Genomic DNA, 15,542 nt, shown 5'->3' on the forward strand with positions numbered 1-15,542 from the left:
ACACTTACAGTCTAGCAGTGTTTGTCCTTTCATTAAAGGTCAGTTTTCCAGGCTAATGAGTTTCTTTGCACATTTCTAGATCACACTTAAGCTCTGTTGCATTATACATATTTTCCCTTCACAGGGGTTAAATGAGGCAACTCAGTTTTATCTTAGAATAATGCAGTGGTTATGGAAAACCACATCTATCAGTCAGCATGGTTAAGTAGGAAGAAATCTGGAGCTGGTTGTTAGTGAATTATTTAAGACAAGAATAAAGGCAGACAAGGAATAAGCAGAGAAATGGAAATAGCTCTTTCAGAGAGTGTAGGCTTCTTAACCCAGTAGTTTCCTTTTTTTCCTACATTTCTGTGCTACTCACAGAACTTAAAAGGTGATTTAAAGGTAACATTATATACCTGATACCAGCCAAACTGATCCCTAACACATGGAGCAGTGTTTTAGAGAAAAGCACTCACAGCAGCAGTTTCTCATAAACCATGAAGAGCTGAATGAGCCCTTTTTTTCCCCCTTTTGGCAATATAAAATCATCAGAGAGCAATCTGACATCAGTGGAGATACACTGGATTGAAAAGGGGGCCCCCCTCAAAGGCAGGATTGTGTGTACATTCACAAACTTCCATCAGAGAGGAGTATGGGAGGGAAGAATCACATCTACAAGCCTTTTCTGGAAGAAAACACAGCAGCCACCCTGTAAAAGTAACGTTACATAGCAGCAGTCTTAAATATTTATCTCTGATGATCTTGGAGCTCAACCAGCTGAAACTTCCAAGCAATATTAGGTAGTGTTTATATACAACAGCACATAAGGCATTACATTAAATTTAAAGCTGTCTACCACCAACATACCACGTATTGCAAGATAAAACGTCTTTAAGTGAAAAAACATTACTTCTGTTTACACACATTTCATCATTACTCACACTACCCTGTCCACTACCACGTGAAAACAGTTTAGGAATAAATCTTAGTCAAAACCAGTCACTATTGTCCTTTTTCTTTGCACAGTTCCAAAGATAGTCATGAATCTGTAATAAGCTTTCTTTTAAAGGTGGCATGTGCCTCTATAAAGCTTCTTCATTTCCCATAAGAGCTCTTAAAACACACACAAAATAGGGGGATTGAACATCAATGCTTAAAATCCAAGTGCAATGACATTTACAGGGGTTACCAAGTATGTGACAGCCAAGTAACATCACCTGCATAGGTGAAGCTAAAAGAGGTGCTAAAACATCTGAGAAGAGGATCTCACCATGTGAGATAAGAAAGCAAAATCCTTGTGACATTGTCATTCAGTGAGATCTCAACCGGCTTGAGAGTTGGGCAGAGAGGAACCACATGAGGTTCAACAAGGGCAGAGTCCTGCACCTCCGGAGGAACAACCCCATGCACCAGTACAGGCTGGTGATTGATCTGCTGGAGAGCAGCTCTGCAGAGAGAGATCTAGGAGTCCTAGTTGATAATAAACTGACCATGAGCCAGCAACGTGCCCTCGTGGCCAAGAAGCCAATGGCATCCTGGGATGCATCAAGAAGAGTGTAACTAGCAGCTTGAGGGAGGTTCTGCTCCCCCTCTGCTCTGCCCTGGTGAGGCCTCATCTGGAGTCCTGTGTCCAGTTCTGGGATGGACAGGGAACTGCTGGAAAGAGTCCAGCACAAGGCCACCAAGATCATCAGGGGATTGGAACCTCTTTCTTATGAGGAAAGACTGTGGGACCTGGGACTGTTCAGCCTGGAGAAGACTGAGGAGAGACCTCATTGCCTGGATGTGTTCTTGTGTGACCTGATCTAGGTGGGACCTGCTTTGACAGGGGGTTGGCCTGAATGACCTCTAAAGGTCCCTTCCAATTCCTACCATCCTATGATTCTATGAATACTTACAAGTATTTGAAACGTCTATGTCAAGAGCATGGGGCAACACTTTTTTTCTGTAGTGTCCAGTGACAGGACAAGGGGTAATGGACAAAAGTTGGAACACAAAAAGTTCCACTTAAGGAGAAACTTTTTTCCTGTAGGTGTGAGGAAGCCCTGGCACATGCTGCCCAGGGAGGGCATGGGGAGGCTCCTTCTCTAGAGGTCTTCAAAACCCACCTTGACATGTTCCCGTGTGACCTGATCTAGGTGGACCTGCTTGAGCAGGGGAGTTGGACTAGATCCTCTCTAGAGTTCCCTTCCAACCCCCACCATTCTGTGATTCTGAGACAGAACATAATTCAAAACTCCTTTTCAGCTCTTGAAACGTGGTTTAGGATACCATTTAGCTGATTCCCTCCAAGATAAATGTGTCTACATCACAAATTTAATCTTCATCTCTCCGTCCACACATATGAAAACAAAACATCAAGCATCTGAGTTACGGCTACTTACTAGACAAGCTTGGGGCAGGAAGCTGTTCACTCTGGAGATACTCCACATGCCCTCGAGGTACTGCTGAGCCTGGATGGTGACGGAGCTCAGCGCTCCGCTGATGCCGCTGGGGGCCACCGTCACTTGAACACTGGAGTTGGGAAAACTACCCGTGCCTTGACACCAGCCGAGGCCCTTCTTCCTCTCTGCCCCAGAGAACAGAGTCGGTGACTTTCCAGGCTGCCTGCCCACCTGCCCAGCAATGAGAGGCAAGTCTCTCTGGGATGAGACAGTGACCATCCTGGGTACCATGCTGGTCACCGCCCCGGCGCCGGGCGGGAGGTCGGGCATGTCTGGGTAGTTGGTTTGATTGAGGGTGTGCATCATCTGAATGGCTTCCTGCTTCAGTTGATTCAAGTGAGTGGCACAAGTTTCGCATCTGCTCTCCCCTTCATTCCTGTTTTTCTGTAAATAGTCAGGCACTTGAAGCTTGTCAAAAATTAAAGCTGATAATCGTGGATCCTAAAGAAGTGGGGAAAGGCAGAAAAAAAATTGAGTTAAAAATGCAGAAAGATAAAAAGAAAGAAAAAGATAAAAGTTCTCTGTGACTTGCTCTCCACCCATGGAAGTACTTTAAATCTCTTCTGGTAACTCTCAGCCTTGCCCCCCTATCTCATCCTGATTACCCTTAAAGACTCTCATGTCACAGCAGATTAATAACCCATAAGTTAATTCATTTCTATTAGATCCAGCATTAAAACTATCATCAGAATTAAACAGCAGAGCTCTGATGTACTTGATAACTACTGATCCTTCTAATTAACTCTCCTTTGGAGACACCTAATGTGCCTGTGTTTCCCATGTTTGGGAACAATATTAGTTGAGATGCTGAACCTACAAATACCACGATGCATTTCCGAAGCATACCACCACCCAGGAAAATTAGATTTTAAAGTATCTCAAAAAATTACTGTGTGACCTGATATATTTTTTGTTGTCCTCACCATCAGAAATCACTAATCAAGTGGTATTAAAACCAGTTTACATGGTGCTGCCCACAGCTGGCTCCTCTGCTAGCAAGGGCTGTTATTTCTGATCTTTGCAACCCAGATGGTCGCAATATTCCCTTACGCTACAGTTGCTTTGATGAGAATTAGATGTGAGCCTACAGCCATGTGTGAAGGTGTGACAAAGTGCACATTGAGAAGCTGATTTAAAAGCAACACCTATTTTGTTTGCGGGGAGCAATTCCTCCCCCTCTCCTTGCTAGTTCATTTTAAGGCTACTTAGACATTTTAAAACCCAGCTCTGCATTTCCAGTTCAGAGATAGAGTTACCTATCTCCTCAAACACACAAATGCCTTCCCATCCCAAACCTGCTACTGTAAAGATTAGTCAAGAGATTAAATCCAGCCCCGTTGTAAATCTGCTATCAAGACTAATGCTGTGCAGTAAAACTGACCCAACTTCACACACTCTCGTTGAGCTCTCTAAACAATTAAGGTTTTAATGAAATCACAGCACAGCCAAAGGTTTATTTGTATAATTATTTTAAGTGAAAATATTTAATTTGCTTGTTAATAATGAGGGCACACAAAGCCTGCAAGTCAACCATCCAACATATGCTGGGGGTATCCTTAGACCAGTACTCATTTTTTAAGATGTATTACTTTATGCCAAGCTGCAATTGCTCTCTCGGAAATGAATGTCCTATTAGAAAACTAATTCTGGTTTTAATTACAACACACATCAATAAAAGTCTTTTAAGAAGTGTTGGCACTGGTGCTTTGGCTTTGCTCATTCTCTTTCAACCGTGCTATTTCCCTTTGCTCTGAATATAGAAAGTCCTCAATACTGCCTAACTTCTGCAGCAGCAGCACTGAATTTATCTCATTTTCAGCTGCTGGACTGTTCCTGCAATACTTTTTAATCTCTCTCACAAGACACGGTACAATGTTGACAGAAACCACTAGGAGCATATCTAGCATCACATCATTCCACAGCCAAAAGCTATTAACAAAAGCTGATCTTTCCACAATAATCTAAATTATTGTTTATTTGCTGACATTAAAAAGAAAACACGACAAAAAAAACCCTCTTAACACTTTTCAGGACAAGGAAAGCTACTCCTGATGCTGACTGAATACTAAATTGCATTCACATTAGTGAACCGGTTCACAAAAATCAAGTGAAAGCCTCTGCTTCATTTTCGTCTCTTCTCTTTATTGAGGTTTAGACCCTGGTAAAAACGCCTTTGAAGTTGCACCATTTGCTTACCCTCATGAGCAAGAAAATTCTTTCCCTCCCAACCTCCCAGAAGATGATAATACTAAATTAACAGATATTAGTCAGGGGGGGAAAAAAGTAATTAATATTTTAGAAACTTTTTTCTAACCCTTCAGCAGAAAGTGCTCCTGGCTAGACTTAATAAAGGCTCAGTGCTGCAAGCACTACTAAGCCTCAGGCAAAACAAAGGCCATGCAGTCTATCTCCCAAGAAAAACAAACAGCACCATGCTGCACAGAAACTTTTCCAAGGGAGAGCTCTCTGAGAAAATTCCAAGGTTGTCACACAGCATCTATTCAAACAGCCCCAGAAAAGAGCAGCTTCCAGCACTGGGTGCCCCATTCACAGCCAGGCACATCCCTGTGCTCGCCCCTTTGATCCAAGCTGGGCACACAAGGAAGCACCTGCAGGTCCCGACTGCCTGAGCCTCATCTGGCAACGTTTAAATTGCTATCAAATGTCAAAAGTTTCCAATAAGCAATTATAGCGAATTACTAGGTGAAACAGGCTTCTCATTTAAAAGAAACAACTTCTTTTGATGTAAAGAAAATTAATGACCCCGATTCTAGCTCCATAAACACAGTTTACAGCATAAGGCAGATCAGAGTCAGGCCCAGTTGCAAGGAAATCGAGTGATGCCATATGAAAGGGGGGAATAAGGGAAAAAAAAGTGATTTATTCAGAAAATTACACAGCAATTCATAGGAGCACACATCATGCCAATTTAAAACCTTCTCATCTATTTATAGCTTTAAAAATAAAGAATAAAGCCACCTCATCTCCAGTGCTTGCGTTTTGCCAAGTATTTGCAAGGCGCCTTTTTAACCCACCCATGCAGCCTCTGTGATCCCCAGTTTGCATCTGTGGCCATCCTCCACCAGCACCTCACCAAGGGCACCAGCTGTACACAGTTAGATTACTTTCCTTTTTCCACTCTGTGTGACAAAAACACCTGGCTAATGGTTGGGCGTGAAGGGGAGAGGAAACACAAGTTACTGTTAAAAACATTAACCATAACTTAAAAGTTAAGCCAGCCCCATTAAAGGGATTTTACTACCCCGTGACAATACCTGGTGCCGGGGAGCCCCCGCTTCGGCAGCTCCTGCCCTAACAAGGCTGGGCTGGAAGTTACACTCTCATGTTTTACAGAGGGAAGGAATAAAACTTGAGGGACCAAATGTGTTAGGTACACACATGTGTTGGGGAGAAGCGGTTAAAGCCACCGTTGTTACAGCTCTGCCAGCAAAGAGGCAAGGCAGGGTCTGCAAGTGGCTGGGGAGACTGGCACAAAAATTAAACACAGAACATACAAGCTTGTATTCCAACCAGTGCTCCAAAACCAAGCTAGTCTGCTGAGCTACAAACAAGATGACTCCTTTATCCCTGCACAGCATAAATAAACCATGCTCTCTTTGTCACACCTACTTTCCAAATGCTGCTCTTGCCCTCTGAACAAGCAGGATAAGCAAGATACTAACTATGATGCTGTACCATTCACCGCTTCCCCTCCCACTACAGAAAACAAACCCCTAATTTCAGTCTCAGCTCATTAACTTCTGCATACAGATTTCAGATGTTCAAACATCACAGACCGTTACAAGGGTGAAATAAACGGTTCCATTAGGGACAACTGCACTGGGAAGCTCTGCAGCCCCCAGTGGGGTCAAGGCACAAGATAATTAGTACTTATATGAGGAAGAATTTTCTGAAAGGCCTGGATTTACCACTGTTTTTTAGCAAGCAGACATCAGCAAGCCTGCAAACTGCTGCTGGGAGATTAAACACGCACATGCAAATTGCCCACATGAGGAAAAGCACACAGATGTGGTCTGCAAGTCCTTCCAAGCTCAACCAGGCAGGGTGGTAAACTTGGGAAAATGAGACTGTGCTCCCAGCAGAACACACAGAAAAGCACCCATTTAGTCCAACACCAGCTGCATTTAGCCTGCAGTCTGCCTTCAGGCTTTATCTCCCAAACCAAGAGTAGGGAAAAGGAGCACAGATTTGAAAACACATCCAGCAACATACAACAGAATGAAAGAAACAGTCATTTCTGTGATCTTAATCCACACTTCCCTCAGTTGCTGCATTGCCTCCTGCTGAAACCCAGCAAAGAACAAGTGGTGTTTCAGCTATTCAGATAACACCAATGAGCCCCACCTGCAGCACACAAAGTATCGCACAACTGTAAAATACTACAGCCCAAGACTGCTGCCCTTGAAACCTTGAACACACTCAAAGCAACTGGGATGTGGCCAAAGGCCAACAGCCCTGAAAAGCCCTTCCACAGCTTAGGCATCCAAATCATAACCAAGTTTTCAGAAGTATGCACTACCAAGTAACCTTGCTGGAGCTGAAGTCTCTTGAAAACCTGAAGCAGTCTGTCAGTGATATTGCACTTTAAAAAAAATATAGTCTCTGTTGAAATTCTAGCTCAATCTGCCATTTCCTAAGTTTGTAGTTAGATCATTTGTTTGGTTAACAAGGAGCGAGAGAGACCTTTTGCATTGTAAAAGCGAAAAAAAGGATAGAAGCTTTAAATCTTACCTGCAGCTACTGACTTGTAACTCCCAAACTAAGCAAGAGGAGAGGACGCAGAAAAGCATCTGGATTCTCACTTAAGAAGTCCCTGAAGTAATACCCACCCATCTGTAACCTAATCCTTGCGGCGAGAAACTATCCGCACAGTGCGAACAAACGATGACGAACAAATGATGGAAAGTCAAATTGCCAACAACTGTCCCCAGTAATTACCTGCAATTCTGCCTGGCACTAGTTTCTGCAACACCAGTGTTATCTGGAGCAGGATTCCGAATCAAATTAAATTCTTGACATAAAGATAATTAAAAAGAAAGAAGAGTTAGCGAATGCCACGCTGAAATAAATACTTAAATACAGACCTAGGTAAACAACATTTTTAAAGGATGCTTTGGGAGAAAGGAATGTACTTCCCTGGTGCAAAAGAATCAATGTTAATGATTTTTTTTTTGTCTTAATTGTCTTTGCAGATTTCTGCTGCACTGCTTACAAATTACTTTTTATCTTACATGCCACTGTGAAATATCCACTAATATCTTCTATACTGTCAAACAGTTTGGAGGCTAATGCTCGCTTTTCAACTATATAGCAGTCATTGTTAGAAAGCCAGAAGAGAGTACTATATTCAGTAAAACCAGAGACTGCTCAAAGTAATCAAGAGGAACAGAAAACAGTGCTAATGGTTAAGTTATTGTTTTTTTTAAAGAGAAGTCTCCAAGTAGCTGGGTGTCTCAAGGGAGTGAAGATACTGAGCTGGAAGTCTTTGAGTAACCCATGTTGTGAATTCATTCAGTTACTGAATATATAAACAATCAAGGGGAAAAAAAAGAAACCTCACAAAGTTTTCACAAAAACAGAATTCACTGGAAGTCCCATCTCCTGAGGGTTAACGGTGTCTGCAACTCGCAGTGTAACTTTGCTGTCCATGGAAACAGCAGGAGAGCAATCCATACTTCCAAAGTGAGCAAGATGCACACGCATTAAAAAACAAATTGATGCATTTTTAAAGCCAGATTCCAGGTGGCCTCTCTACCTGAATGTCTAAGTACCTTTAGGAGGAAGATTAATTTGGACTGTGGTCTTCCTCCCATGCTGTCCGCTAGCAGGATTCCTTCAAATCTCTGATCCCATTACTCTGTCTCTAACCACAACCTCAGATACTGCACACACAGACATATCCCACTGACTCTACCCAGCTGAGACTCAAGCCAATTTCTTTTCATCCTTGGCATCCCAGAGAGTCTGGGGGGAAAAAAAAAACCCTATCATTTTAGCACATATTCTTAGTTATAAGTATACTGCATCTCTTTTAAACAGCCCCCATCTTTCTGACAAAAGTCGAGCAACCCGATAAATCTGCTAAAAAACGCATGACCCCACAGTAAAAATTACTGTGGTGTGTTTAGTTATTCTGCAGCCTCCACTGAACTCTATTTATTTCCATTTCCTGCCCACTTTAATGTACCTCAGTGGCCCGCAGTAAAGTTAAAGCAATAGGTGTCTGTCATAAAGATGAATAGTGCTATTGGAATGCATAATACAGTGGAAAGAGGAAATGAGAGCAATCTGGTTTATTTACATCTCAGGCTCCCATCAGCACCTCAACCCACCTCCCAATGGTTTCAGCCGCCTTTTCCTGTTATCTTGCTGTATAGACCCCTGCAAGGATTTGGCTTTTAACCTCCCAGAACCAGAGGGAACTAGTTGATCTCCCAGAACTGTGTTCGTGAGCTGGCTGAGGATTGTAACCAACAGCCTTCACAGTGTGTTCAGTGGGGGAAAAAAAAACAACAAACAGAAAAACAACAAAATTAAAGGTAGTGGTTGCGATTTAAAGTAATTAAAGACACAAACAAAACAAAAGACCCCAAAGAGATCTCCTTTCACAGTTAAATTTAGATCAACACACAGGAACCTGACTACTTCCGAAAAACAGTAATTACTGTATCACAAAATATTACTTTTAATCTCCTTTCTTTACGATCTAATTAAACAGATATTTTACTTGCCTTTGGAAAATGTTTTTCTTAATTTCATTCAATTTTCACATTCGGTGTGTTCTATAAACTACACATCCAAACTAGTAGGTAATTCCATGCTTATTTTTAGTAGTGTATGACTTCATTTAAAAATGATGACTTTTAATTTGCATGTTTATTATTGGTTTTAAGTAATCCTTTAATTTTCCCCCTTGGGTCTGTGGCTTACTGCAACTTCACAATGCAAATCCAGTACTGATTTTGTTCATATGAAAACGCAGCCTTCCAACACCCATTGTGTCTTTTTATCCTTTCTCTATATTTTTCTCTAAACCTTTTGACAAAGTATTATCATTTTGAACAGCAGCAAGTGTTTGGGGAAACTGTTGCATACCCATCACCATACAATACTTGGGTGTCTGGAAAGCCTTTGTTTTACTGTTCCTTTCAGAAATAGCCACTTAGACAAAGTTGCCTTTTAGAAATTCAGACAAAAAACTTCTGATAGAAATTAGACACTTTTATTTAAAAGATAATTAGCCTTCCATCCTTAACTATTCCTCCCTTGAAAATACAGAGTAAACTTTGGTTAGCCTATAAGCACGGTAAATCAGAGGATAGGAACTGCCTATGAGACTGCATAAAAAGTCACAACTTCTGTCTTAAAAGCAAACTGAGTGCTTATGAGGAGTGTTAGGAAACAGATGCTCTCTGATGCCTTCATCACATTGAACACTGTCTGCTACACATACAGTTCTTCAATCAGGCTGCTCAGATATTAAGGTATCTCTGAATTTCAGCACTGGGATGGAAATTAGAGCATAGCACCACTACACAGAAAATATGCTACTTTGTCAAAATGCTTCAGAAACGTCAACTCTCAATATCCTTTTATTGGAAACAAAGGTGTGTTTCCATTAGTACAACTATTTAGGCAGCAGCCCGTGTTTTTGGAATGATAAATTGCAATGTTAACCCTTGTGAAACAGACTCCTTCACTGATGAACTCTGGCTGGTGACCAGCAACCCAGCCCAGGCAGCCCAATGGACTAGGAGAGGAGACATGCTCTAGATATCTTCATCATGTTTAAGTGATCGTAACTGCATTTGTCCCAGCAGAACCATGCCCATTTGTATCAGATGGACCATTAATGAGGGAGTTCAACAACGTCTGGACACCAGCCACAGTGCAAGTAACTCTGGCTTAGAAAAACTGGATTGGAGAAAGAAGTGCTTGGAGCACTTAGGACATCCATATACAAACCCTACAACTGTTTCACTCCAACCATCTGAATCCAATTAAAAGAATACTCAGCAGCAGAAGTTAGGGAGTGGACACGTTTTCCAAATGAATGTCATTAGCATAATGCAGATTTAAAATCAACTATGAAAACTAGTGCTTGGCACTGGATCACACCCTCTTAGTGTCTCTTTCTCTTGCTCATTTTATCAATTATTTGTTTGGTAAATGAATACTTGAGGAGCATACAGAAGCGATTTAGCTTTCACAACCCAAGGGCTGCCCGTTGTGCACTCCTCTTGCAAGCTACAAATTGCTGCATTGAGTGCACAGTTAGCACACCAGGTAGAAACAAAGTGGATTATGCTTATTCTTCATTGTAATTGAAGTGCCAGTGCCTCAGTTTAATTGTTTCACCAAAAAAACAACTTGTTGGATGAAAAATTTGGGGTTACATCTGAATTTAAGCAGTACTGTGGTGGGTTACAATTGTTCCCCTTTTTCTCCTTAATCAAGGGGAAAAAAGGAAAAACTCTTTAACCAGGGATGAAAATAAAAGGAATGATGAAGCATTACCTTTAACTCCTCAACCACAAGCAGGCCACACACTGCCTGAAGAGTCTGCTCTAGCTGCTTTGCTTACTAGGTAGTATATGTGTGAGACACCACCTCCCTCTCCAGTCTACTCTTCCCACAGCAGCTCTTTAAAACGGATTCTTGGGTGGCTTTTTTAAACACCACTCTTCTGCAGAGGAACTTCAGCAAGCAAGTTCACAAATTTACTGCCAGCTACCTATTGGAAAGTGAGCTCCTGGCACCTCCAGTATTGATTGACTCGGATGGAAGCATGGTCCATGGTTGTCCTTTGGTTTCAGTTCGGATGCTGGTGGATAGAAGTGATTTACCTCATTTTGCTGGCCTCTTCTTCTATTAGAAGGAAAAGATAAGCATGCAGATCTTAAGCAACATCTGAAGGTGGGGGACATTGCCCAAAGAATCAAATGATCCTCCTATGGATTCTCATTAGGGTGAAGTATGATCTCAGCCGTATAAACAGCAGATGGAGACAGATCATTTGAGGAGTGTCTATAGGACAAAAAGCAGTTTAGAAAACAAGAATGCTGTGGGAAGTTCAAAGGAGTGTGGTTTATTTAGTTTGGAAGCAAGAAAACTGAAGAGAGTCCTCTGGTACACAAAAAGCAGTTACAAAGATACTGGTGACCAATTTCCATATCCACCTGGGAAAATAAGAAATCATCCTACTCTTCAGCAAAGACACCTTAAGAAAAACTGTCAAAGGTGAATGAATACTGGCAAGTGCTACAGAATGATGTTGAGAAATCTCGTTCCTTTGTGACAGGTTCTGCAGAGCAGGTGAGAAACATCCGTGGGAGGTGATCAAGAGACAGGTAGCCCCATTTCCATGGGGGAAGCTGGACTACTTTTTAAAGATCTGAAGATCCTTTTCCAGCCCTATGTTTTTATGATCCTGGTTTTGGAAAGGTGAGTAATGCATCATGTGGTTGAAGTGCCACAGACAGACAAGGAATATAGACTTCAAAATACTGTTCTCCTTAGATGACTATAGAGTAACTCATTCTATCTTGCTCACAGTAAGTTTTCTGGCTTGCATCATTCCTGCACTAATTCCATGCCTCTTGTCCATTCCAGATTACAAACAGAAGACATCTCAGGATAGCTGAGGGTACACCAGAAATGACTGTAACAGGGTGGCTTCAGAAAGATGACTCTGTAGCTATCTGCAGGCTTACCTGTCCAGATTTTCCTGGAGGTTGGGCCATGCACACATTTCACAGCATCTTCAGAAAAGTGTTCTCAGTAAACCTGTTGCTCCTCTGATCCTGACACATTTCTATCATGTTTTCAGAAGTGACAAACAACAACAACAAAAAAAAGGGTATGGTTTCCCTCAGATATCAGCACCAATGACAGATGGACAGAGATATCAAAACCCTTAAATATATGCACTGAACAAAGAATAATGAGTACTAGCTACTTAAAGAGCTCCTGACAAAATAGCTCAGTGTGTTCTATGGCTATAATTTACTTAGACTTCTCCTACTTCAACAGTTCCTTTAGATGAAAAGACCAGCACCTACTGCCACAACATCAAGAACCATGAACATAGTGTCGTGGTAAGACACTATGTAGAATCATAGCAAGAACATGATTATTATTAGTAGCAAGATATTCTTGTTGCTAGTTTTGTTGATCCTGTTAGTCTTCATCAGTCACTAGCTGAACAGTATCCAAAAATCCTTATCTACAAAACAACTTACTTCTAATAGTTTTATGTCATATCAATCCATTTCTTTGCATGGGAGTACTTTGGCTTTCTGTAAGAATACCACTTTTTGCAAGTTGACTGCTATCCTTTAATCATACAGTCTTGCAATGCCTATACCACATGGTGAACAATGAATTAATGTATTCAGCCTTGAACCCTGAAGAATTGCCTTTGTCAGCCCAGCAAATCACACTTGTGTGAGCAAGACAACAACAGTCCAGTGATGAATACCCACCTGTAATCCTTATGGTGAGAAGCCCTGCAGTGGTCCTGTGAAACCTGGAAGCTGTAGCAACCTCTCCCTATCCAAAGGGCTGATATAATCAAAGAGGAGCAGGTCCCTTTGCCTAAGGTCTCTCTCCTACAAAAACAAACCAATGTGGCTATACCCATAGGCAGACAAATACCCACTCCACCCATGCTCAGAGCATCTTGAAAGCCATGTTAATAGAGTTTATAAACAACTTTGCTACAACATTGGATATAAACATATTAAACACATGGGAAAAATGAACTTGTATCTGCCTATAACACACATACACGTAGACATGCCCACAGAGAGCTGACAAAAACACCTCCATAAACTCTCTCAGGCTCCTCACACACACAGCTTTATCTCCTGAGACACAGAAGTAATCAAACAGCTGGCAACAACATTCAAAACCCTTCAAGCCTGATCCTATTAAAACCAGCAACTAAAAGATGAAAGACTATAGTTCATGCTACTGCTCACACCTCCAGGGCTCCAACATTTACAGTACCTAACATTGCTTCTATAGAAACTCCACAAATGTAGACAATGCCTAACATCATAGGATACATTTATGTTTCCATTCAACTGAAGGTAGTATATGAAAGGATGTTTTTTATCTTAATTCATGTTCTGAGACCTTGGAAAACAAGCTGCCTCATCATCTGCTGGAAAAGGTGAAGTACAGAGGAGGAAAGGGTTCTTTTATAATACAGCTCCAGAGGGAGACCTGGGTCCTAAAGAAATCAATGGCAACATTCATACTGAATGCAAGGTCAGTATTTCCCCCTCTAAGTTGTAGCATCTCTGTTTCCAGCTTTAAATCAACAATGCCTCTCCATTTGATAAAATGTCCACAAACTGCATGTCTGCAGTTGTTGGTTGGTAAGTTACACCTTAGCGTGCAAATCCCTCTCTTCATTTTAAAACAAAGTTTTTGGGGTAGTAGATAATGTGTCAAACTTGCAATAAATCACTAAAAAGTTGCCCTCTTTATATTTTTATTATTATCACAGATGGAAATATATTTAAAAGCAGAAACCTGTGTGCAATCACATCCTTATAGAATCTGACAGCTCAAACAGCTCCCATTGTGGACAGTGCTGAAGCAGTTCTACAGATCATTAAAAGGTAAAAGCCAGTGAAGATAACCATCTTGTCCAACCTCTTGCACATCACATCATAGAATCATAGAATGGTAGGGGTTGGAAGGGACCTTTAGAGATCATCCAGTCCAACCCCCCTGCAGAAGCAGGGTCACCTAGATCAGGTCACACAGGAACATGTCCAGGTGGGTCTTGAAGACCTCCAGAGCAGGAGCCTCCACAACCCCTCCGGGCAGCCTGTGCCAGGGCTCCCTCACTGAAACACTGAAATAGGGGTTTTTTTTATTTAAGTGGAACTTTTTGTGTTCCAGCTTCATCCCACCACCCCTTGTCCTGTTGCTAGCTACTATAGAAAAAAAGGGATGTCCCAACCTCCTGACACCCACCATTTAGATATTTGTAAATGTTAATAAGATCCCCCCTCAGTCTCCTCTTCTCCAGACTAAACAGCCCCAGGTCCCGCAGCCTTTCCTCAAATGAAAGATGCTCCAGTCCCCTGATCATCTTGGTGTCCCTGCACTGGCCTCTCTCCAGCAGTTCCCTGTCCCTCTTGAGCTGGGGAGCCCAGAACTGGACACAGAATTCCAGGTGAGGCCTCACCAGGGCAGAGCAGAGAGGGAGAAGAACCTCCCTTGACCTGCTAGTTACACTCTTCTTGATGCCCCCAGGCTGCCATTGGCTTCTTGGCCACGAGGGCACATTGCTGGCTCATATTTAGTGTATTATCAATCAGGACTGCCAGGTCTCTCTCTGCAGAGCTGCTCTTCAGCAGTTCGACCCCCATTCTGTACTGGTGCATGGGGTTGTTCCTTCCCAGATGCACGAAGCTGCACTTGTCCTTGTTGAACCTCATGAGGTTCCTCTCTGCCCTCTTCCATCCCTGGTAACATCAACCCGAAGTAGTGACCTGGATAACCGTCTATTTTCATTGCATGAGGCTAAGTATCTTAAGAAACATATTTATTTGAGCCCATATGTCTTCCAAAGCCACAGAATCTCAAGGGCTGGAAAGGAGCTCGAAAGCTCATCCAGTCCAACCCCCCTGCCAGAGCAGGGCCACCTAGAGTAGGTCACACAGGAACTCATCACTGTTTTAAAAGTACAAGGCATATGAATATAAACCATACTACCAAATAGACAGGGACGGCACTTGAGGAGATATAAATCCAGAGCTGACACACATTATTCTTTGCTCCTGTGCCAGTTTATGCCGGCTGGGACAGAAGCTCCACTCTCAATGGTCATCTTGAGAAATCCAAGTGGTTGATTCCAGGGCTCTCAGCACCATCCCAGATACTGACTGTGTACTGGTAATATTTGATTTATGCTTGCAGCTCTAGTCTCAGAGAAACCCATTATGCAGGATATGCTCAAAGATGTGTGTTTTACAAGACTGATGCTGTGATTCACAGGGAGGGAAAGCCTGCACAGAAGGCACAGACTGGAATGTTATTGCTGCAGCTCCAATCAGCAAATACCCACTGAAATAA

General features: G+C 42.2%; 1 protein-coding gene across 4 annotated transcripts in view; it reads right to left on the reverse strand.

The window, feature by feature from the left end:
• Nucleotides 1–15,542, reverse strand: part of KIF26A (kinesin family member 26A) — a 123,831-nt gene that overhangs the window by 65,593 nt on the left and 42,696 nt on the right. For all 4 annotated transcript variants that reach the window (XM_061998252.1, XM_061998253.1, XM_061998250.1 and 1 more), the window contains one exon: nucleotides 2,367–2,867. In XM_061998252.1, coding sequence (XP_061854236.1) covers nucleotides 2,367–2,867 — 501 coding nt within the window. The remainder of the gene's footprint in view (nucleotides 1–2,366; nucleotides 2,868–15,542) is intronic.

Source organism: Colius striatus, chromosome 6 (assembly GCF_028858725.1).
Source record: "Colius striatus isolate bColStr4 chromosome 6, bColStr4.1.hap1, whole genome shotgun sequence".
Taxonomy (NCBI): domain Eukaryota; kingdom Metazoa; phylum Chordata; class Aves; order Coliiformes; family Coliidae; genus Colius; species Colius striatus.